The 26,004-nt window shown below is 40.0% G+C and overlaps 1 protein-coding gene across 3 annotated transcripts in view; it reads left to right on the top strand.

Moving 5' to 3' along the window:
* Positions 1-784: 784 nt before the first annotated feature.
* LOC132114679 (nuclear factor 1 C-type-like) overlaps positions 785-26,004 on the top strand; it is a 99,684-nt gene continuing 74,464 nt past the window's right edge. For 2 of the 3 annotated variants that reach the window (XM_059522935.1, XM_059522937.1), the window contains exon 1: positions 785-1,375. In XM_059522935.1, the coding sequence (XP_059378918.1) occupies positions 1,346-1,375 (30 nt within the window). In that variant the 5' untranslated portion in view covers positions 785-1,345. The remainder of the gene's footprint in view (positions 1,376-26,004) is intronic. The other variant, XM_059522936.1, reaches the window with a different exon arrangement.

Here is a 26,004-nt window from a genome sequence, read left to right as displayed (position 1 = left end):
GGATATGTTTATTGTCAAAATTATGTCATTTTGAGACGACGGTGTTCCAGTAGTGTGAGAGACTTCTCTCTCCCTGTCCAAAGTTCACGCCACAGTGCCTTCAGCGCATATTCAACAGAATAACAGGTGTTGTTTACACTGTTGTTTTTAATAGATTGCCTGGTTTTACACTTTAACTAAAGTCCATTGACCTTAGTTTATTTGATCTCCCAGTGATCACTCCAACAGAGTAAAACTTGATTTCTACAAGGGGTTAGGTAAAAAAAAAAAGATTTGTTTTGGGGTAGCTACTGACCATCAGCTAGGCTAGCCTACTTGTAGATGACAGTTAGTGATTATGGTTACCGAGGCGCGATATTTTCTTGTAGTGACTTTATAAAAGCTTCTGGTCATCAAAATATGCAAAAGAACAGAAAATAGCCTCACTTAAACAGTAATGCGTGCACTACTATGCATTGAACTTCTCATAGGCCTATGTATTTATAATTAGACGCGTTTCAGGAATTTAAGTGACTGACAGACAAGTCATTCCCTCGTTTACTAGAAACATATTCTATTCTATGTGTACAGTAGTGAAGGTTATGGTTATAATTTTTTACGCGGGCTGAATTTTTTTTTTATGCACCCAACTTACATTAATCATCTGCCTCAAAAACACCTTTTCATGAATGGACGCATGCATGTGCGCTCTCTGTGACGCAATGTCCGCGCAAGGCTGGCTCTAAAAGTTACTTTAGCGGTGCGTGTTGCAGTAAAATTATTTGGAATACATGCGCGGGTGAAGCGCGCAGAACGTTTCTGCGCCCGAACAGGATCAGCGTGAGCGGGAAGAGCGAGCTGTGCGTGCGCACTGGCGAACAGGGGAGAAAGTAGTTTACCACTTTGTTTCGCACCATATGAGTTTCAGAAACCGAGGCACATAACCTTTTTATTATTATTATTTCACGGACTTAACGGATGCCCCTGGTCAGTGGAAACCAGGGTTAGCCTCTCTTGCTCCTTCAAGTACTTTCTTTGGGATGGGCTATTTTCATAACGTCATTTCATTCCTCCCTCTTTTTCATTCTCTCTTTCTTTGATTCTTTCTCCCACCATTTCCTAAATGGAACAGATTGCAACACCCCACGCGTTTTCCTGCCTGCAAAGTTTGGTTTCTAACGTGTACACCGTTTGCGCGTTCTGCTTTGCCGGGCGTCTCTTGATTTAACGGACTCGAAGTGGAAGTCAGAAGTGGCGGCGGTGGAAGTGTTAATCATGATGAGGCTTGCCATGATTAACTGTGAAAAATGATCCACTAACTTGTCGGTGTTTTGCCACATTTCAAGTCACGCGCTGCCCTTTCAACATGATGTATTCTCCTCTCTGTCTAACTCAGGTAAAGTGCTTGTTTGTATCTTTCTGAACGAATTGCTCCTGATTCGCAACGAGATTTCAGTTCTTAAAGGGCGGGCTGAGAGCTTCTCTTTGCCTATATAACATCCATTCAAATAACACTAAACCGTATATCCTCAAGTGTATATTAGGTTTTTGAGTTGTTATATATTTCTATTATAGACCTTTAACAATGTAAACACAAAGTCGAAAATCAATTTGACGAGGTTATATAAGTCGTTGTTTATCGTTATATTTAAGATGGAGTTTGTGTGCAGTAGAGATGTTAGACTTCATAGACATTTACTTCAGTTTTAATCATAAACTAGAGGTGAAAGTTACATGGTCATAGTTAAGATAAAGTAAAACTTATTATTTCATATTATAAACTTTATTATTGTGTATTTTCCTCTGATGTGGATAAAAAATTATATATATATATATATAACCCATATGAGGACATATACTGTATATGTACAGCAGGACTAGTTCAGTTCATGCGTCGCGTCAAAAGAGAGTGCATTAGTAATGTTTATATTATGTGTCAAGACTGTTAAAACTTTGACGGTTTTATTGGTTACAAAATATATAAAGTTACAGTATTCTGAAAGAGATTTAGGATGATATCTATACAGTCCGGACTTGACCGTGGTTTCAGCTCTTTTCTTGTGTGCCTTCTAAGTTTTCAATTGCAATGATAGCAAAAGGTTGGCTATTGAATTTTTTTTGTCTGTTTAATTTTTAAACAGCCAGTCACTTAAAAAGAGATAAAAAGCATTCTGGACAGAATAACACTGACTTGCCAGATATCTGCCTTTTGGCTGTAATTTATCACAATTAATTTCAATCCCATATTACTTGTTATAGCTGAATCAGTTAGAAAATTTAAAATAGCGTTTTATGCACTGTGATAGTGACTAGGCTTTTATTTTATTTTAAAAGTATTTTTGTCAGCTGTCTGAATTGAGGCAGGCACAGAGGGGTTTTAAGGTCACTTTACTGTCTCAAATTGCCTTGCTGTATATTGACATGAGTCACTAGGTTTTTAGATGGCTGATGATTGCTTTGACCTTGGCTTTGATGAGAAAGTTGCCGCGAAAGTAAATAATTTTGCTTTGGTTTGTTTAAAATTTTAGATAATTTTAGTAAGGCCTTTCCCTTGATTAACCAATGTCCACTTTTTGTCTTAGACACGTACATAATAATAATAATAATTAAAATATAAAAGTACAACTCAAACGTTGTTGCAAGCTAGCAACTGTAGATGACAAAGAAGTTTTTGTGAGGGAAATTTTTTTTTGTTCTCTGCTCGGTAAGAAAGTTGTTCCATATGCTCGATTCAGAAAAAAGCCCATTTTACTGACAGACATAATGACAGTCTGTTATAACTGTCAATCGGACAGTAAAAATTTGTAAATAGCAGCTATTTTGAAAATGTCAAACTTTTTTGGCAGTTTATCTTGTGGTTTAATTCAGTTCGTAGTTCATATCAAACTTTGTTTGAATAACTGCCTGGAAAACCTTTGGGATTTGGGCTTTTAAGTCCCACAAATATGTATTGAACTTTTCAGCTCTTGGTGAATGTGTTCAAACAGGCAACAATACACACCTCACCCTCCAGCACTTGAATTTATTATTAAATAATTTACGGGGCTATGTTTCAATGCACACTGTTTTTTTTTTGGTTCTTTATGACAGTTGCTAGTTTCAGTCTTTTGATTAGTAAACTCATTATATTCTGTGTAAACATGAAGTAACCATAGTCCAGTTTTGGAGTTGTGTAACTTTACCTAATTTAGTTTTAGTGAATTATACAGGTAAAGTTTAACTATCATACTTTGCTGAAAAATGTAAAATCTTAAAACTTGTTGAAAATAGTGTGCTCCACCTTAATATTTATAAACCAAATTTGTTCTACAGGTTGCGATAAATATTTAGAAATGGAATAATCTGCGCTGCATTACAGATCTGGGTTGTGTAAGCTGAACTGTGAGCCAGCAGTGCGGAGGCCTTTGGTTTTCTCTGTAACCGCTCGGCATGTCCACTGCCTCTTTGAGCTCTCTGTTGTAGCTGATAGGATAATGTAATGTAGCAGCCTGCAGAGTTTGAGGAAGGGCATGCACCAAGGGTCTGTCCCTAGTCTGAGTGAGTGTGTTGGGCTGAGAGAGAGAGTGAGAGGGACAGATGAGGTATGTGCCAGACTCCACCGCAGTCCCGCTGGCAGCCGGAGGGGCCTTTCGCTTTGAGCTTCGCTGCTCACAGGTGCTTCACAAAACAGCTTTTAAGCTCAGAGCCTGTTCCGTATGCTGTCATTACAATAATTCTGTCTGCTGTGAGCAGCAACTGCCTCAAATTTTAGTACTGGTGGAAAATATATATATAATTTTTATTTTTGGTATTTAATTTTTTAGTTTGTTTTACTTTTCTGATTCTAGATTCTGTATATAATGTGTGCCTATATATATATGATTTTAACTTTATTATTTTTATTAATTAATTTTTTTAAAATCCAGATACTCACTGATCAAATGTATTTAGTACAGACCCAGTTTGATGCGTATTTGCCAACAGTGTTGAGTAGTATCAGTGGGAGATCTGAGAGGCACTATTCTCCTGAGCTGGCAACACGCTGTCCTGCCCCCATTCCTCATCGATTTATTCCGTTAGAGCCGCAATTAGTCCCCCCTGGGAAAGAAGAGGAGGGCGATCCAAGCGTCGAGCCTTTCGGAAACACTCTCACTCGAATGCGTTGACAGACAAAATACTATAACATCTGAAACTTTGCTGCTAATGATAGTTGCTCTGTGTTGGCTTTTTTAAAGAGAGTTTTAGTTTTCATATTTCTGTGCAAAATATTCCAGTACCTGAGAGCCTTTTTTCTCTCAGTTGGGCTTGAAATGACTTTCTTATATAAATGTTTTGTTCTCTAAATGAATGCATGCATAGTCTGATATTTATTTTTGCGATTCATTTCAGTATGTAAGTTTGGCTCATCTTTACTAGTTACATGTGCATGGCAAGCCAGTGTAACTAGGTCCTGATGTAATGAGTACTGAAATATTCTCCACCCCTCTCCATGGACGGGCACTTTGTGTTTGAAGTGCCTCTACTGAGCTCTCAAACGGCCCAGAACACCCCCGCAGCATAAATCCACCGGTCCTCTCTCGGTCTGCGTGTGTGTGCCTGCCTGAGGGTATTTTTATTTATTTTTTGTCAGGAGAGAGTGTTTGCTCTTTCGCTCGGCTCAGAAATGCTTGCCCCACTTTCGTCTGACAGCACTGAGTGGCACAGTCACGGTCGCGTCCCAATGCGGCAGCTCCCAATGTGCCCATTTAACAGATTAATTAAGCTGTTTTGATCACCCGCGCTTCCTCGCCTGCCATCCGTCCTGCATTTATTGCACCTTTTTTAAACATTCAGCTGCTTATTCGTTTTGGAGCGGTTTGGAAAAAAGGGTCAGAATCTTAAGTGGAGCATTAGCTTTCATGTGTTGATCCTAGTGGCTGATATTCATTAGAGGACATCGAGGAGATTTTTAGGGGAGGGGAGAGGAGAGGAGGGGAGTTGGGCACAAAGAGTAGCCTCAGTTATAAAGGCCTGAGCTCTTGGCGTGAGTAGAGGACTTCATGAGGCCAGGGCTGGAGATGTCTGTGGAAGGTTGGCTGCATTTCATATCACACCCAGGTTCCTCTGCGGAGAGAATGGTGAGCAACCCTAAATATTTACTTCATGAAGATGTGTTTGGATTCCACCTGAGCCCGCAGCTTCGCTCTCTCATCCATGCCAGTGTATTACAGCAGAAAAGAAGTTTATTTTTGTTGTTTACTAGATGAGATGTGGTCCAACGAGTGCCTGAATCACCCTCTGGAGTCTCGTTTTTTTAAATGAGCCTTACAAAAAACAGCTCAAATCTCTGGAATAGATTAATCAACCATGCAAAGACAAAATACGTTTGATTCTGCTCCACAAGTACCTCTGCATTGGAAAAGATCATATAAATTATACTTCACGTCAGTCATAATGCCGTTACCTGACAAGAAAACTTAGTTTTTTTGACCTTTGCAGATGTTTAAATCTGTAGTTTTTATCTTCTGTATGTTACGGGCTTTGATGCTGGCAGAGCCGTTGCTTTTCTCTCCAGCAGGGAGAGTTTTTGTCTTCTGCCCCAGGGTTTGGAGTCACAGTAGTAGGTCATTTTCAGAAGAACCTCTGCTCTTGGCAGAGTCAGCTCTGCTGGGAAGGCTTTAAGAAATGTTTCCAACTGGAAGGCGATCAAGAAGAGCAGTGCTGGCGTGGCAGGGTGCAGCGGGGTGTTTATTTAAAAAATCTCTAAATCTACCTCTGCTTCTCCACTACTGTGGTGGTGCTTTTCCAGTCATACATTTGTTAGTCGGATTTGATTTTTGCCACAAGCCTGACACTTGATTACATTCTTTGGTTATGCCTCTTACTATCCAAATGTAAGGAATACTATGTTGTGTGTTGTTTTTGTACTGTAGATTAAAGTCATATGTTCTGCAGAGTAGTTCATCCTGATTCAAAGAGCAAATATTTTAAATTATACTGTTTAAATAATAGAATATATTTTTGAAATTGTATATGTATATGCATTATATTATTTATATATATATATAGATAGATAGATAGAGAGAGAGAGAGAGAGAGAGATAGATAGATAGGTAGCAATCCAAAATAGCTCTGCTGTGTAGTTATTCAATAATTCTCTTTTGCGTTAACTGCAATTATAGCATTAAAAAATTTAAAATTGTGCTTTAACGTATTCTGTATTTGAGTCTGAACAGATGTGTGGGATATTTTTTTTGGCCTTCTCTTCCTTGCCTGCTTGCATGAGTTCTGCCTGATTTACACCTCTCCACTGCTCTCCAGAGCCACTTTTGGAAGACCGCGTGATATGATTCCTTCATTTGTGACGATGCAGGCAAATAAATAGTGATTGGATAGATCTGGTCTTGTTGCTTGAATGCCACTGAGAGATCTGTGCTATTGTTTCAGCTTACATTAGGTGACGTGACACAGCATTGGGTTATTGTAGGACAAATGCATGTTTTGTCAGCATTGGTAAAGGAATGTTTGCAGACATATACCCAGACAAACTTTTAATGGTATGGAAAAGAGCATCATTAACTTAAGTGCCCTTAAATAAATGTTTTTCTTTCATTTACTCAGTTTTTATTTTATATCTTGAGAAATGGGAGTAAATATTACTGAATTTAATGTCTCTGCGCCTCATATTTCAAAACTTTACCCGCATGTTAAATGGAAGCCCAAAGATGCATGTCACTGTACACATTCCTCACGAACCACAATCCATCAAGAGGATCTTCTGTGTTGCAAATGATTTGATAGGGTGGTTGAGCAAGCTTTCACCCCATATAAGTGTGTGTGTCTGGACCGCAGCTGGAGGAAGATGCCACAGTTCTTGCAGTGTAATGGAGACTCTCCAATACTGCAAGATAAGCGACTTCTTGTTGTGTTTTTATTTTTTTGCGCATTAAATGCAAAGACCAAGATCCCTGTGCATGGCCTGGAGTAGAGCTGGGCTTTTAGATCAAGTTCTTTCCCAGCTCTGATATGTCTAAAATCAGAAAGATTACTTTCTGACAGAGGAATGCTATCTTCACAGATTGAGCATATAGCTGTCATTAATTAATATGTGTGTGTGTGGTGGGTTGAGGGGGCGGGAGATGACAGAATCTGTTGTGTTATTTTACAGGGAGTTGATGTATCCTCTCTGATGGGCTTTCAAGTTCTCAGGCAAGGCAATAATGAGAATGTTTTTCAGTGCACGTGCACGCATGTTCAGTCATTTTATTGACAGCTCTGATTCATGCATCAGCCCACTCAATCTTAGCTGCACATTAAAACACCTTCTTTGGGGAAAAAGGATGATCTAGATCTTGATATAATAAGAAACCTGTGCAAACAGAACCCGTAAGGTATGCCGCTGGGGTTCTGATGCATTGTTCATTGTTTTGCTGACATGCGATTGAATAATGACCTGTGGCAATGCATTGCCAAATAGAATGAAACTTGTGGCATTTTTACATTCTCAGTTGCACTCGTGTTAAACCTTATCACCTTATCTCAGCACTAAAAGCTCCTAAACCTCTTCAGTTTTGTCTTCGTGAGACAATGTTTCTCATTTAATCTAGGTGACAAAACATAAGAATCTCTCTGTGATTCCTTTTTTATTTTATTTTTTGGACTCTGTATGCAGTGAATAATGCTGTATAAATTCATATATAGCTGTCATCACTGAGAAAAGCTCCTGGTGTCCAGACAAAGACAAAGAGAGATGGATAGATGGGGAAATCTGTTAGAATAGCCCACAGGATTTGTGGCTCTCCTGATCAGTCTCTCTGGAACCACAATCATGTTCTAGGCACGCAGCCCAGCTATGAGTTAAAATCCTTGTGCTTCTCCAACAAAGAAATATTAAAGTCAAATCATAGATAAATTATTTCCCGCTTTTGCACTTTGGGATGCAGTGACATCAATTTGTTATTTTGATAAAGGGCAGGAATTGTTTTAAAAACGCACCTGAGCAACACTTCATCATAGTCTGAGGGCTGCATTGGAGAAAAGAATGTTGCTGCATGGGATCAATTCGAGGAAGGACAAAAGAGAAAGAAAGCTTTTGTATTAGTGGGGTGCAGGAGAATTGTCAAGTTCTGACTGATAATTAAGGCTTGATGGTATAGCTGAACAGTCTCTATATTTTTGATATTTGATATATTCAAATGATACATATATAAAATTGAAAAATACATTTATTTTCTCCTTTACCAGCAAGCCCTTTGTTGACCTGATTTCCTCCCAAAAAGCAACATTTGCTGATCCATTGGCGTGTTGTCATTTTATTAATTTCACGATTTTTGCCATAAAAAAAAAGGTTTTCTGCTAATGGCTCAGAAATGCTTATTTTACTTTAAAATGTTATTTCTCCCCAAAATTTTTAGTGAATATATGTGTATATTCAGTATGTTGTCCTAGTATGTACATTGTCCATTGTTTGGGGAAATGTGTTTTTTCAGTCAAATCTGATAATGCTTTCTGTTCTAACTTTATCGTTTTGATCATTGTTAGTTAATCTTGCCGCCTCTGTGAGAGATAGAGATCATAGTACATCCGTTCATCTCTGCTTTGTCTCATGGCAGATGTTGAAGTCCACCCTGACTTGCACTTTGGCTTCTCTTTCTCTGGTTTGAGATTTCTCTGTGCATGTGCATTTTATTCCTGCATTACACATCACAGATAAAAAGAATCAGAGGTGTCAAAGCTTAAAGCGGAGACAGGTTATAGGCCTTAGATATATATGTGTGTGGGTGTGTGTGTTTGCACACTACAGGCCTAGACAGATATCTCTATGAATTAGGATCGGAGCCAAACAGAACAGAGCTGGCAAAGCAAAAGGACACGTCAACACTTGGCTATGACCTAATATAACTCTGGCTTGCTACATGGTGAAATTGGGGCAGTCACTTTTCTAGACAGCTTGTACTCTGAGCAAAGCACCAGTTCTGTGATAATGCTTTTTTTTTCATTTGCTTTTAATAATGGGTTATGTGCAGTTCCTTTTGTTGACTGCTGTAGCCAAATTTCTTGGAGAGATGCATGTGTGAAATTTACATTCCATTTACATTTATGTATTTAGTAGCCACTTCAATCCAAAGTGACGTACAAAAGAGGAAAGTTAGCAAATTGTTACAAAGCCAGCAGTATTCACAGTAGTGCTAGGTTTAGTGCTCTTGGCATGGCAGTGGTTGGGGAAAGAATTTATGAATGAAAGAGTGAATGATTCATCAGACCTTTCTAAAAATTATGAAAGTTTAAGCCTTTCATGCATTTCAAGCTTGACTAGAGCAGTTATCTTTCCTGTTTTGACCAAATATTTCCTAATGAAACAGGAAGTTTGAGTAGGGCCTTGAGTAGGGCCTGTAATTATTTATACTTGCATTAAAGATAATTATTTAAACAAGCCTAATATTATTTTTATTAAATACATTATTAACAACATTTTATCAAATATATTTTAATTTGTCATGACACAGCCCTGAACATGATTTGTTAAGTGGTTGCAAGTAGAATTTGGAAAGACATTCTTATTTTAGAGAGCATCTCAAACAAAAGTAAACATGGATTTAAATATACAAATTCTAATTTTGATTTCATTTCACAGTTCTTTAAACTGTGTGAGACTTAAGAAGAAATTGAGAGACATATCATCTGTGAAAGTAGACAGGCACTTTTATCAGGTTTGAATGTAGAAATGACATTTAGTACAGCTTCTAAAAAGCATTGTTTTCCACTCCTCGCATCTCATGGAGGAAGATGAGAGAGATTTTAGTGCAGGCTTTGTTCTTGAGCTCTGTACAGGGCCCTGTTGTGGCATGACTCGGATTATGGAGATTAGCAGGCTAACTGGTTATGTAATTGAATGTAACTGCGAGGAGAGCGAGAGAGAAAGCAAGCAAGCATGAGCAAGAGAAATGTACTGAGAGTAGGGGAAAGAAAGCACTTTACTATGAACCCATTTTTTTTTTTAATTTGAGTAGTGTAAGGTTAGAAAAGGGTCAGGCAGGTTTTGGCTTCCTCTCACTTCTTGTTGCTGGGGGGAAACACTGACTTCAAGAGTTCATGAACTCTCAGAGCCCAGGTCAAAGAGTTTCCACGTGTCTCAGAAATGATTCTCACCTTGCTCTTGAGGACATATTCTCAACTCTCTCAGAGTTCATCTCTTTCAGAATTCATCCGCATAGTACCAGTTTCGGTCAAATATCACGTTGTACTTAAGGTGAAATTGATTCGGGTTCTATGTGTGGAATGATAAACTGAGAAACAAATAAAAAAGGAGTGGATGTTTTGGCAACTTTTCTAATTGGTGCTTTTTGGTCTTTAGTTAATCTTTAGTATAAATTACTAAATTGCTTAATATCACCGGCATTTTCTCAAAATAGCCATTTGTAAGCATACTCTGTAAAATGTAATCAGAACATTCTGTTCAACTACCATGAAGTTGTCCGAAGTGATGTAATGGCATAACCAGGTCAAACTGTGTTTTTCAAACAAATTATCCAAAATTTTGTCCATTTGTGGAACTTTTAAAGTGGGTAAAAATATTATTGGACTTTATTGTGACTAATGGCCACATTTTAATGGCAGTGAATAGAACCTTTATAAAAGGCATTTTTTTATTTAGTGTAACTGCCGTACTTGCTAATGGCACTACTTACACAAAATGGAGAGTTGAAACTGTCATATTTCTTTATGAGTGAAAGTGGCTATTTTCAGTGATTCTTTAGGACTCTTCTGTAAGAAGGCAAAGCAAGAACAAAGATGGATCTTAGCTGACGGCATACAGGAATCTGGATTAATTGGAAGAGGTAGTCGATACAAGAACAATTAATGGTCTTAGAGTCTGACTGAAAGCCTGTTTGAGATGTGCCTGTTGTCCATCAGACAAATCAAGTCTTGAAAGGTTTTCCTTTGTGAGGACATGTAGTAAAAACACACACCTTTAACCCATTCACCCTTACTGGAAGAGCCAACTATGCTTAATCAGAATTAACTATAGCCTAAAAATTCTGTTCTCACTCTTAAATAATTGAAATGATCTGTAACTGCCCCTTTTTCAGTCGATCAATTATTCATACTGCTTGGAAGTAGATTTAATTTGATTTGGGATATTCAGAGCTGATGTGCTCCCATGACTCACTTGGACCAAAAGATTTCTAGGTTCAGAGGGTGAGGGAAGACCCAGTTCATTTTCCCAGGATTCTCCAGGATTAGACCGTGCTGTCAAAAAGCGAGCTGAAGCCTCAGCTAAACTCAATTACAGGGCTAATGTAATTAAACCCACAGAGAGATAGGCAACGTGTTCTGCTACCAAAGGCCTCATTAGGGTCTACCCCATCTCTGCCATCATTTCCTAATTAATTACTCTGGTTTCGTAAAGTCAAATCACCCGTTTCCCTATACTTTAGTGGCTGTTTGCATTGGATTAGTGACTATATATCGGGGTGTATTCCATTTGGGCAATTGAATCTTCACTAAGCCCCGCCTCTTTTAATTACTGTTGTTCGTTTAGGCACGCTTTGACAGAATGTCCTGTAACAATGATTTATTGAGTAAAATGTACTCATAAAGTGCTAAAAATGTAATATATATATTATACTTACATGGGCAAATAAAAGGATGTGTGGCAGTGCAAAGTGTCTTTGTTGTTAAATAATTTATTTAATTGCGTGATTAAAAAACTGTGGATACTGCAAAAGGTTTTACTAATGTTTTGTATGTTCATTTGGTAATGAGGGCAGACATAGATTTATCCATGGTGTGCACTTTTCAATGTTTATTTAAAGTTTTGAAAAAAAAGGGCAAAAAAATACCACGTCCCCTCTGGGTACCATATGTCACTCATAAGTGCCCTGCTTTTCTGTCTTTGTAGGTAATTTATTTTCTTGTAGGTAATCTAAACACACTCAACTTTCATTTTAGAAAAAAACTAAAGGTTGTTTGATATGTTATAATAGGGGAATAGCAAATGATTAATGGGTAAATTGGCAAACAAACAAACTTTTTTCTTTATCTTTGTTCAAATCTTTTGTTTTACATTTGAAAGGCTTTTGTATTGTTGCACATGGTCCTGCTCTGAAGCGTTTGAGTTTCTCTGATCTACATGTGATCATATTTGGTTGTCTATACTCATCCATAATTAATATGCTTGTATATGCTGAGCTTTTGTTTTTCTACTGTTCTGTTGTTTTATGGTTGGAAAATGTAAAATCAGCATGTTTGTCTATAGGTCTGGCTTTTATTTGAAAGGTGAATATTTGATCTTATTTGAGGTTGCTTTGTACATGCTGTACATCTGCCTAATCTTTTTCAGAATAACTCCCTTGAGTAGCAATATTAGTATAAAAAATAATAAAATCATCTTGACCGCAACTTTTTTCACTGAATTGAAATGCTGTGCTAATTTCAAATTTTTTTTTAATCCCCAAGATGTCTTGTACAATGGAAACTCAAACCTTAAACTGATAACTTTAATGTTATGAACGCCATTAGGGATGCACAATTTTGGATTTTTGCCGATATCCGTTTGTTTGGAATGACCCTTCAGTATCGTGGCCATGATTGTTTTCACTCCGAAGTGCCCTTCGGAGGGTGATATATCCCGTTTGGAACCCACCACTTATCGCACACCTATGCTCAAAATGCTCAAAACAGTGAATCTAATCATCATTTGCTGATGTGATGTTACTCTTCTTATCGGCAAGGCATATCCGCTTAATTTCTTAGCACTTTAAGTAATTATCGGGCTATTTTGATAACCTTTCGATAATATCGTGCATTCCTAAAAGTAGGACCCTATGAAATCCTTGACTCATTTTTTATAATTAAATAAAATTTTATTAATCAAAAAGCATGTCTAATTAATAAAAATAATGAAACTTATACATTTTCACATCAGTTTATTAAAAGTTTAACGAAATTTACCTGTTTAGGGCCCTATGAAGTGTTTTATTTTTTTCTCACCGTATTTCTTATTGTTACCTAATTCTGTGTTTTAGCATGTCTGATTATTTAAATGCATAAAACAACATAACTTTTTTGTTTCTTAATTTTTAACTTAATTTTTTCCCCTCATAAATTCTGTGTTGTGTATTCATTCACATTTTTCTGGTTATCAAATGAAGGCATAAAAAATGTATTTCATTGATCTTTTAATGAATGAAAATTAAGCAAGTTTTATTTTTTGACAAAGGAGATTTACTATTAAAATTAAAACATGGAAGAAATGTTGTGTGATTATTCCTTTAAAATGTTTCATTTTAGTAGTAGTAGTCAGGGGTGTGCACGGATAGTCGAACATTCGAATATTCGTTCTGCTCTAATTATTCGATAAGTAAAAATTATATTCGAATTTCGCAAAAAAAAAGTTCACAATAAAACCTAATTTGGTCACTTTCTGTGATTCTCCACATATTTGAAGATGTATGCAAGCAAAAAATAATTAATGAATAAGGGGCTGTTCACATATCGTGCCTAAAAACGCTAGGCGTGCCGCTTTCTCCTTCTTTCCAAGGCGCTCGGGCAGAAGCGCTCCTGGGGTGTCTGCCAATGACGCGCTCTCTCCATGAAGACGCAGAAATTTCAGCAAAGGATAAATGGATTTGCAGCACAAAAAAAATCGCTTTTAGTAGCTCTGCTACTAAATTTATTTCAAAATGGCAATCCATAAACAGGTATGATCAGCTGTTCCTTCATCTTGTCTAAGCTTTCAACGTTGTTACAGGAAAGGATGAAGCTGAATGTTTAGTTCTGTCACATGACCTGCGGTGCGCTTGCGGCATTCAGAAAAGTTGACAAAAAAAGTTGATGTTTTTAACTCGATGCATTGCGGACGCGCCTGGAAAAAACGGGCGCGTCGCACCGCGTGCGCATCGCGACCGCGTTGCTTCCATTATGAGCGCGCATTCCGCGCGCCTACATTGGAAATAACGAACTTGAGCGTGCAAAAGACGCGATAAGTGAACGGCCCCTAAGAACTGCGGTCTTCTACAGTACTTCAAATATGCTGTGGAGAATCACAGAAAGTGACCGAATTCAAGAACATTGTTGCGGCATCTCTCAAGCAACAAATAAACACCACTAACTTGGAGAATGCAGTGAAAACTCCTCTTCTCGCGTCTGCCCTAGACCCTCGGCACTAACATCTCAGGTTCCTCAACGAAAACATGAGAGAAGAAGTAAGAAAAAAACTTTTTGAACATTATCAGAACATTTTCCTTAATGCGAGTGGTGCGGATGCAGTCGCCGCCACCAACGATGAAGAGGATGCAATGCCCACTCGTCGGAAAAGGCTGTTCAAGCTTATTGTGTGTAAGCTTGTTCAAAATGATGGAAACAATAAATGTTTCTGAAAAATAACGTCTGTCTCATTAAACTTCATTTAAATAAACGAATATTCGTTTTTTGTGAGCTCAAATATCCGAATGTGATATTTGCGGAAAACGCCCATCCCTAGTAGTAGTAGGCTATGTACATTCTACTGAAAAATGTCTTCAAATTGAAACCAGACTTTTATTTTGACGGGTTGCCGTGAATACCTTTACAGTTCTGTTTATGTGATATGACGCAAGTTTTACTGAATCAAATGGACAGATGCTCATGAAGTGATTCTCAGAGCAGTTCTGGATATGTTGTTAATGTGTTTATGTCATTTGGTGAGACAGCAGATACTGAAAACTCCGCAAGCATAAAAAAAAAAAAACACCACAAGCATAACGTGCGCTTCAGCGTGTGTAGTAAAATATGAAACCAAGCATCTGCGCCTTTCATTAACAGACACGCAGAACATGCAGGATTCATATTTAAATCGACTTCTGCGGCTTAATATTTACAGATACTAGACCATATCGTGATTTGATTTAAGTGCAATGACCTACCTTTGATTAATTAATTCAAAATTTTACAAATTCTGTACCAATCCGCAGTAAATTGTGAATTCCGTTTTTATGACTGGATTCCGTGATTCTGTCCGCATTCTCTGCATCGCGGAAATCATATGGCCATCAGTTGAACAGAATTTATTCAGGCAGTTGAAGTCTTTTATATTAATGGAGAAATAATACATTGCAAAATCATTAAATGGGAAAGAAAATGCATCAAATTTGCATCTTTCCATACATTGAACAGTATTATTAATTTTATTTCTGTTTTTAAAGATTAATTTAATTTTAATAACGACAAAGGTAATCTGTCAAAATGGGCAGAAATTAATATGCTAAAATACATATTTAGTAAATAACCAATATGGTTCAGATATATTGTGCATACCTGTTTTTTTCAATGCACACACACTGGCCATCATTGTCAATAGTACAGAAGAAAATAAAACTTTCTGCATTTAAATGAATGTGTCTGATGATCGAATGAGCAAAACAGCTGGATTTTCCATATACACTCATTCTCCTTTGTATTTAAACTGTGTGATTAAGGTTGCATGAACATCATTGAGCACCATATCTGACTAGGCTTTACAAGATCACTGCTATTAACCTGATTGAAAATGTATAAACGCTTCAGACTGCTTTGATTGGCTGTACTAAACTGTAACAGTTGGTTTACCAGGTGTGCATCCAGTTCAGTAGTAATGCACTTGAACTGAGAGGTGTGGCTTGGCTGTTTGTAGAGATAAAGAGGCCTAAGTGCACTGTGCGTACACACGCGTGTGAGGGCAGGAGCGGTAATAATCTGAGGTTAACTGAGGTAACTGTGTCATTGTTTGCAGACATCACATGATCCACAGCCGTTTTCACGGTTCAACTATGGGCACTGTCCCGAGACCAATTACATTTGGAGTTCAGGTTGTCTGAGGTCCTCTATGAATTTGGTCTCGAAGGCAAGGGGATCACCCATAAAATTGTTTGTCCCAGGCCCCATGTTTTTTAGAAAAACCCCTAGTAAAAACTCTGTCTTTCATTATATTTCACTACATTTCTATTTTCTCCTTGTATGCAGCATTTCAGTTTAAAAACCTGCATCTAATTCATTCACAATCCCATTTAACTGCAAAATAAGGATTCAGTAATAGGTCCCTAGGTCCCCACGGTATATGGATCACACAGTAGTGCAGCAATGCTAGAGATTTTGGTGGTGTTACCTAATTTGCATAAATCCTTTAGAGAATTAGCCACTAGTGAATCAACGAAGACAACAAGTGCAAAAAAGGCACTATTAGCAGACACAATAGATTCTTAAATTAAGCTAAACCCAGAAAACTGCACTATGATTATTTCTTTGCAATCTAATCCATTTCATTTAAAACACAAGGTGGATGTTGGTAGTAGATTTGTCAAGCTAATACAGGGGGATGCTTTCATGTATGTCTGACTAGAGAATCCTGTGGTCATGACCTTTGTAAACTGGCTATTGAGAGTGAATGAACAATGAAGGCATGAGCCAAGCTTAAACTCGTCTCAGCGGTCAGCTGGGGCCCGTCTGCTGAGGGAGAGAGAAAGAGAGCAAGAGACATTCAGATTCATGCAAAGATTGGGTTTGTAGTTTGGGTGACCCAGCGATCCTCTCTAATCCTCTCTAATGGTTGCATATTGTTCTGGAATGCAAAGGTCATAGCTCAAGTGGAGTGGGTGCATTGCATTTTCCAGACAGCTTGCTGCTCTAATTTACCCTACAAATCTGTAAAACTCTTGATGCTAGAATCGCTGCTCAAACTGTCTGAGACACTTGGCTAATGGGACTCCTGGAGAGCTGCTATAAAACAGGTTTAATAAAACTTCAGAGCTTAAAGTCAACGTGAAACTAAAACGGATTCTATTTGGATTTGAAATACAGGGTTTAAAAAAATTTTTTTTTTATAAATTGTGCACACTTAATCAGTGCATGCAATTCTGATGAAAAATGTGTTGGTTTTTGTAATCTTTCTTAAAAATGTAATAACTAAAACAAAACAATTCTCCCTTTTGACTGATGTCACCCAGGTCAAGCAGACTGTTAATATTATTTTCCAATTCATTTGAATTTGTATTTTGAGTAATATTTAAATATTTTACACATAGGTTCAAGCTTTTATTTTAATTTATTTTAAAATATGAATGTTTAAAGCTTGTTACATTTTTTAAATGTAATTTATCATGTATAATTTTTTTTATTTGCTATTAATTTAACTAAATGTATAGCTACTTCACACAAGTATATTGAGAGTGAATAAACAATGAAGGCATGCATGAGCAAGCTTAAACCTGTCTCAGTGGTCAGCTGGGGCCCGTCTGCTGAGGGAGAGAGTACATTTAAATAAATCTAATTTAAACAATTTAATTATTACTTAATTACTTAATGCTATATTTTTTCGTATTTTGAGCATTGTTTTATGACACTATTATGTATGATACTATTTTATGATATTGCTGTGTGGTTTATGATACTGTTAGGTTTAATATTGGTAAATGGTAATATAATAATAATTGCACCCATAATAGCAAATAAGTCATTCCATGTCAACTGAACCAAATTTGAGATCCCGGACTTAAATTTTTGTGTATTTGCATAAATGAAGAAGAAAGTAAAATATTAAATGTTATGGATGTATATTTACTAAGTAATCCACTATTTTGTAGAGGGGGTCAAAATTAAAATTTTCACATTATATTTGGAGCCAAATTACTCGAGGTCAAAATGTTGTCTTGAAAACTTCTTGAGTTACAGGCATGCAAACTTTAGAGAGAAAAAAAAGAAGTGCTTTTCCCAATTGAAACTGTCACCATAGGTATATAATGCAAGTAATTTTTATCCTCTTGAAGTTTGGCTTTAGATCTCAGGTGAAAATTGCCATTTTGGACCCCCCTTTACAATAAATAAATTAAATATACATCCATTAAATTAAATATTTTGGCTTTTATCAATATTTATGTCTTTCTTGAGAAACAAAAATTAACAAAATCAAATATTTGAGCTGTGGAAGTTTCTTAAATTTGGTTGGTTTGACACAGAATATCAAAATAACAATAGCTTTGAAGACATTGGGATACACTGAGATGGTCTTGAGGTTGAAATTGTTTCCTCAGAAATTCCTGATGGATAAAACCAAGTCCTGCCCTACATTTTTACTCACTGAATATCCAGTTTTGCTTTGAAATGTTTACAGAATGTCAAATATGTTTACAATGTCATATTGACAGCAGTTCAAAATAATACTGGGCTGGAAAACTAGCATTGATTGACACTCAGACAAGAGCATTGTGTGGCTTTGTGATTCACTGCACAAATCAATCCTATGAAAGCACAGCTGTTTCCCAGGAGCATGGTTATGCCCTAGCCTTTTCTAGCGGTCCCTAATGATCAAACAGCATAAGAACAGACTGCGGCCTGTGTGTTTGTTTGGGAGTGTTTGGGTTTGGAGTCACTGGGCTGTTTGTATTTGAGGTTCTGCGGTCAGTATGTATGCTACGACGATGAAGCTACAGCTGTCCCTTTCTCTAAAAGTGTGAATGGGTGGAGCGAGGAAATGAAGTGTTTTCACCAAACTGCAGTGGACAGGAAGACAAAGTACATAATTAATAACAGTTGGCATATTTGTTTGAAGGGGATATTTAACAAAAATATTTCAACAATGGTGATTGATTACCAAGTCATCGATCAGATGACCCTATTCACTGTTATTGTGCTTAATTGTGCATAATTCATCACTTCATGTTATTCTGAAGAAAACAGTGTTTGTTTTTATAATCTTCATAATCATTTTTCTCTACCTCTAAAATAACACTTACAGATGGCATAATCAAGGCTGCGCAAGTGTTGAAAAATGGTAGCTAATAATATCATAGGACACTTTTCACGATCCAGTCAAATCCGATGGATAAAATTAAGTCTCGTCCTAGTTTATATTCCACTAAATGTTCGATTTTGCTTGGAAAAAGGCATATGTTACATTAAAAAGCTAAAAGCATTTGCAAATGATGTTTTATATAATATTTTAAACAAGGAATGGCTAGCCACGTGCTTCTCTGCTAAGCCATAAAATGTGAAATCGGAATACATTTATCTCCCACTAAAACATGTACTTAAAACACTGAAGAGTTTGAACAAACAATCTGCCTGTGTTTTGTCAGTGTTATTTGTCATTTGCAAACCATTTTGTAATGTGATGTATGGTATTTCTGAGAGAAACAGGATATTCAATGAGAAGAAATGCAGAGCAGAACTTGATTTTATCCAATGGGAATTGATTGGATGTTACACACCAGAATGGAACAGTCTCTCAATAGCTATTAGTCTCTTGGTCAACATTATCCTTTAGCCTACATTGCCTCAGTGATTTCAGCACAAAAGGGAGGTCAGTTTGGAGAAAGAGCAAGTCATTGCATTTTGACGAAAAAAAATAAAATAAAAAAAATAAAGCCTTTTTATAACCTGCACAGATTAATTGTTCACAATAAGATCATGAATGTGCATTGAGAAGGTACACACTCAAGTTCAATTCTGATTTTATGTTAACTGAATTAGAGAAGAAGAGGTGGAAATTACATTAGGCCTTGTGCATAAAACACATTCTGAAAAATGTAAATAATTTGTAAAACCTTTCTTACTTAAATCAAATGGTAAAATTAGCTTAAGAACAGTTTTATGATTGATTTAGCCTACATAGAAATTGGTTCTGCTCTTGTATTATAAATAAGGCCAAAAAAAAAGGAAAAATACAGAGAGATTTCTCTTTAATTTCAGGGAAAATAGTTGACCTTTTGTGAAGCATCACAGAAAGTTTGTAGTTTGTGTTCGCGTGGGCAAGGTGTCTGATACCTCTCAGATCTTCATTTCTTTGTTCACAATGTTTTGTCCTGAGTCATTTAGAAACCAGGAAACTTGGGGACATTTTCACCACTGGCAACCCCTTCTGCAAATCAGCCAAGCAACTGCTGAGTGGAAAATACCATACGACTGAATTCTTTGCACGCACAATACTTTCGTGTTTCGTGAGCCCCGATCTCTGCTAAAATCAGGGCAATGGGAGTTCTTTGAAGTTAGTCAGTTTGCTTACTGGATTGAAAAGACATTACTAGGCACTTTTGCTACATGAGACAACATTTTCCCATGTTTTTGATTAAATGCTCTCATTCTTCCTTCCCCCGCTCCCTTTAGTTCTAGCAGACACACGAGGAACCGGCCCTGGAAATCACAAAGACCTAGAAATGGTGATTGTGAGGCACTAATTGTTGCATAGATTGAATCATGCATAATTATCCTCTTCCATCTTTGTTTCAAATCCTAAAAGAAACAAACCCTCTCCTTGTTTCATCAATGAGAGTTTCAGGGCATTTCAGATGCTAATGGAACAGGTGCTTTTAGCTGTCATGGGAACATGAACCCTGTGACTTCATTCAGCGATAGATAGGCACATGTATCTTTTAGAGTATGTTTTAGTATATGGAGACATTCTTGTTTTTCCCCTTTGTCCTTTTTGCTAATGAAATTAAATTTCTCTGCATTTTGTTATCAAAAGATCTTTTGTTTTCAGTAGTTCAACGCTTCATAGATGCAATCAAAGGGAAGCATTTAGGTACATGGGTTTTATTTTATGGCAACAAGATTTGAAGTACATTTTATTTACTATTTAATTGTATCATTTTTGACAAAATTTGGGATTTTATTTTATTTTAGATTTCATTTGATTATTTTTGACAACAATATTTTATATTAAATGTAATCTGAAAATATAAGGAAAGTTAATTTTTGTTTATAATGTATGTCTAATTGGTGTATAATACTATATGTCGACTTATTGGTCATTCATACATTACGTGCTCTTAAATTTCATTTTTATATTGTTGCTCACGTGCAGACTGGCATCTCTGGCCACTGCACAATGGGTTCTTGTTTTTACCATCTTGCTACATTGCAGTTTTAATTAATTGCTCTAAATTAACAACTGTATTAGAAATAAAATTGTCACATTAAATAGAAAGAGCAAACAGCGTAACCTAAATACCACTGCAGCACATCATCCACACACTGCCTTTCCTCCTGAGAGAGGTTGGTTACCCAGCATCCCCCTCCCTCCATTATGATGCTGCATGGCTGAGGGCTGACTCAGCGCTTATGCAGAAGAGAGAGCGAGGGAGGAAAAGAAAGATGCAGTGTGAGTCACACAACATCCACTTTGATCCACTCAGCATTCAGATCCTCATCTCCCATCAACCCACTGGGCACAGAGGAATATCCTACTGCAGTGTTCTGTGTCTTTGATAAGCTCTCAGATGTATCCAATAGTGTTTAGAAAGGAAGACACACAAAGGACTATAGAGATGTTACTTGTTGTCTTGGTTAAATGACAAATTCTTTAAAGCACATGGCACTTTATTTTTTCAGTTTTATGTTGAGGACTAAAACAGTCGTAAAAGTGTACTTGGGTAGTGGACATGAACTGTCATTTAGTGATAGTGGAAAACTATTTGAAACAACATTCTATATTAAATATATTTTAATTATTAAAGTGAACAATTAAAATATCAACCAGTCTATCAATCAATAAAGTAGTCACACTCATGTTGTTCCAAACTGGCCTTTTTTCAGTGCAAGAAACTGAATCAAATTTAAGTAATTGTAATGGAAATATTGCTTGACAGCTATTGTTTGAGAACATTAAACACTCATCTTTTTTTGTGCATTTGTGAACTGTCCCTTTAAAATAAATGGTTTTCACTTACATGTTAAGTTACACTTTATTCAGGTTTGTAGTTTTTAAATAGATTTGCTTGGTGGTATATGTAGTGCATATTTTATTGCTGCAAAACCTGTATAGCAGAGTATAGACAGAAAGCAGGACAGTATAATACCCAGATTGTCGGATTCTGAATGTGTTACATACAGAAGCATGCCTACTTTTCCTTGTTTTGATATGTTGGCTCTGAAAGAATGTCAAAGTTGAATCCATTAGACAGATCCCAGTCGATCCACTTCTCAGCCAGTCAGTAGGAAGAGAAAGAAAGTGCTTTTGGCAACAGCAGTGTAAAAGTGGAGAATGTCTGCTATTAATGCTCAGAGGGCATTCTGGGTAAACTGCAGTGTTACAAAAATTCTCACTGGCATTTTCTTTCCCTTGGCACACTGCATTCTACACAAGGTGAAAGGTGAATCATAGCCAAGTATGAAAACTGCAGGGTTATTTAATCGATCGCTACATATGGTTTTACTAAAATTGTAGTTCTCTTACGAGAGCTCTCTCGTACTGGTAAAGTCTCGTCGTCTCGTAAAGTCTCTTTTCACGAAATACTGAAGCAAAAAATTATCCTTAATTTTGTATTTTTGTAAAGCGCATTTGCAGCAGTACACAGCCATAGGCGAGACGGCTCGCTCGCTCATTGGCTTGTTCTGCGGCAACTGCACAGCCTATCGAGCGCAGGCTGATGCAACATCAGACCATCAGACCCTTCTTGCCACTTCCCGCCGAAACGGGTGTGGCCCAACCTATAAAAGGAGCTCGAAAAGGCTGACTCACCTGATTTTTCATCTCTTCAGCGAAGCTCACGCATCGCTGGATCACGAGGAAGCAAGCGCCGTCTGGAAGAGCATATCAGCAGGACGAGCCATCCTGAAGCCGCTGGCACCGCCGCCTTCCACTGCCGTTCCTGCTGCGCTATCCGGCGCCCATATCCTTTATAATCCTTGTTCTGTGATATTCTGTGTGTGTGTTCGCCCTGCGACGCACATTCACAAAAGAGCTGCGTCTTTTTAAAGATGCCTTCGTGCGGCTCGTGCAGAACCCCGCTCAGCGAAGGAGATCGTCATGTCATCTGCGTCTCCTGTCTGGGTGAAGACCATGCAGCGCTCGCGCTCGCTGATGGCGGATGTCCTCATTGCGAGTTGATGCCTATGGTGACTCTGAGGACTCGCCTGGCATCCTTCTCGAAGCCTGCATCATCCGCTGCGCCGCAGCGCCGTAAGAAGCGCCGCTCGCAGCGCCTACCAGAACCGCCTCCAGCTCGGCCGAGCTCGCCGGTTCCCTCCGCTTCGCCGGTCTCCCCTGCATCGCTTCCCGATGCTCAGCGTCCGCTGCTTGCCGACGCGTCATCGGAGGAAGTGGATCTCAGGCCCGCGTCGGAGGAAGAAGACACGTGCTCTCTGCTTGCTTCGGGCAGTGAGGGTTGGGCGAGCTCCGTGGATCTCGCGCCCGCTGCTCAGAGGCCCAGCAGACGGGGGGATATCGATAAGGAGCTGATGCGTGTACTCTCGTTGGCCGCGGCGAGCCTCGGCCTCGAGTGGTCTGCACCAGCGCCCCCTTCACGTTCCCGGCTGGATGGTAGCTATCTTCCGGATGAGCGCTCTTCCTCAAGCTCAAAACACGCCCCTTTTCTTCCTGAGCTTCACGAAGAAGTGGCGAAGGCTTGGGACGCTCCATTCTCGGCGAGAATCCGCTCATCTGTTTCGTCAGCATTCTCCACACTGGACAGTGCTAAGAACAGAGGCTACCTGTCACTTCCGCCGGTGGAACAGGCTATAGCAGCGCACCTTTGCCCGCCCTCTGCTGGACGGCGGACTAAGGCGGCGTTGCCATCCAAAGCCTGCCGCATGACGTCATCGCTGCTCGCACGGATATTCTCTGCTGCTGGGCAGGCTGCGTCTGCGTTACACACCATGGCGACGCTACAGATTTTCCAGGGCGATCTTCTCCGCAAGCTGGATGAGATGGGACCTGAAGCGATCTGTCTCGCGGATCTGAGGAGTGCTTCGGATCTCTCCCTCCGCGCTACTAAGTCCGCTGCACAGGCCATGGGACGGGTTATGGCTTCCGCTACGGTGGCTGAGAGGCATTTGTGGCTGACGCTTTCTGACATCAAGGAGTCTGAGCGCGCTGCGTTTCTTGACGCTACGCTAACTCCTGCCGGCCTCTTTGGATCTTCCGTCAACGAGTTTGTGGAGAGATTCGCCGAGGACCAGAAAGCTTCACAGGCGTTCAAGCACTTCTTGCCGAAGCGCTCCAGTTCTGCAGCTAGCCGCTCTAGACCGGCCCCACAGAGCTCTCAGTCACGCCCACCGCCTCCTGCTGCGCCATCACGACAGCGTCAGCAACGCAGCTCGGGACCCCGTTCTCGCTCTTCGAGCCGTCGCCCCGTGCCGCGGGAGCCGCGGCAGAGGATTGCGGTGAAGCCAGAAGCCCCGAAAGCATCCTAGCACTGCTGGGAAAGCGCCGGTGTTCGAGTTCCGCTGCGGCCGAGCTCTCACCCAAGCGCGCCGCTGTTGCAGTTCCAAGAGTTGCGACTGCCTCAGTGTCTTCTGCAATGCGCAAGCCTGCACGAGTGCCCGCTTGCCTGCACACAAAAGCCGTTATCACGGCTACCCAGATGTTTCACAAAAACAGTGTTTTTTCTGGTGTTCCGGCCACGGCCGATGGTGCTATAAATGTTGTGACGATGCCCACTCCTCAGTGCCCATCTCCACATGTAAGCACAGCCCTACACACAGGGCCTGCGCTCATAATGTCGACTCAAGTCGGTCGCGCACACTACATAGTAAACGTGCCCACCCCTCAGTGCCCACAATTACTATGTCACACGCGTCATGTGGTTTCTGTAAAAACGAAACCCGTGCACGCTCGTCCGGCCACGGCCGATGGTGCTTTAAATGCAGTGACGATGCCCACTACCCAGTGCCCATCCCCGCATGTAAGCACAGCCCTGCACACAGGGCTGGCGCACATAAGATCGACACAGATCGGTCGAGCGCGCCGCATAGTAAACGTGCCCACTTCCCAGTGCCCACATACACTATGTCACTTACGGCGCGGGGCTTCTGTAAAAACGAGGCCTGTGCACGTACATTCTGCACAGGCAGACGGCGAGTTGGAAGTGGTAAAAGTGCACACATGCAGCCCACGGTTACTCGCAGATATATTGAGTCCCACGGGACCCGCTCAGCCTCCCTCCAGTCAGTTAAGCGCCGGAACGGGGTCGAGGATGAGCGATCTGCCCGCTGTGATCAGCGCGCTCCCCGCCTCAGATGCGCAGCACACTCGAGCGCCGCCGTTGCCCAGTCAACAGAGCGCGTGTCACATCCAGCCCTTAGCCGTTCATGCAGATGCATGGTCAGCGCTTCCAGGGGTTTCGGATTGGGTGCTAGGCATTATAAAGAGAGGCTACTCGCTAGTTTTCTCGACGCCCTCCGCGCTTCTCAGCGCGCGTCGAAACTACGGTCAAAACAGAAGTAGCACACATACTTCGGGCCGAAATATCAAAACTGTTGAGCAAAGGGGCTGTAGAGCCTGTGTCTCAAGCTCAAAGCGAGGGGGGGCTGTACAGCAGATACTTTCTGGTGCCCAAGAGAGACGGGGGTCTCAGGCCACTACTGGATCTAAGACAGCTGAACAAGGCATTGATGAAACGCAGTTTCAAAATGCTCACGACCAGGAAGCTCCTCACGCAGATTCGCGGAGGGGACTGGTTCATGTCAATAGATCTGAAGGACGCGTATTTTCAAATACAGATAGCGTCAAACCACAGGCGGTTTTTGAGATTCGCCTTCGAGGGCCAGGCATACCAGTTTGCAGTCCTGCCATTCGGCTTGTCCGTAGCTCCTCGTACGTTTACGAGGTGCATGGATGCAGCGCTCGCTCCTCTCAGACTCAGAGGCATACGAGTGCTGAATTATTTGGACGACTGGCTGGTTCTGGCCCAATCACGAGTGGAGCTTGTGGACCACAGGGCCGTTTTACTCGATCACCTCGAGAAGCTCGGCCTCAGTGTCAATTGGGCGAAGAGTTCGCTGAACCCCAGTCAGACGATCCTGTTTCTGGGTATAGTTCTGAACTCGTGTTCCATGACGGCGCGACTGTCACCACAGCGCACGATGGGCATTCAGCGCGCAGCGAGTTCTTTCCGCTGCGGCGCGACTGTGTCGCTCAAACACTGTCAAAAGATGCTGGGTCTCATGGCCTCAGCATCTCCGGTTCTGCGGCTGGGCCTGCTCCGCATGCGCCCCCTGCAGTTCTGGCTGAAGGCTCGGGTGCCGTGCAGAGCGTGGGCGTCTGGCCGGCTGCATTTCAAGGTCGATCAGAGCTGTGTTGCGGCTCTAGCACCTTGGACAGCGAACGGCTGGTAC

The sequence above is a fragment of the Carassius carassius genome, chromosome 34, assembly GCF_963082965.1.
Source record: "Carassius carassius chromosome 34, fCarCar2.1, whole genome shotgun sequence".
Classification (NCBI taxonomy): domain Eukaryota; kingdom Metazoa; phylum Chordata; class Actinopteri; order Cypriniformes; family Cyprinidae; genus Carassius; species Carassius carassius.
The sequence above is the reverse complement of the archived record's forward strand: the minus strand, read 5'-3'. Positions and strand labels throughout refer to the sequence as shown.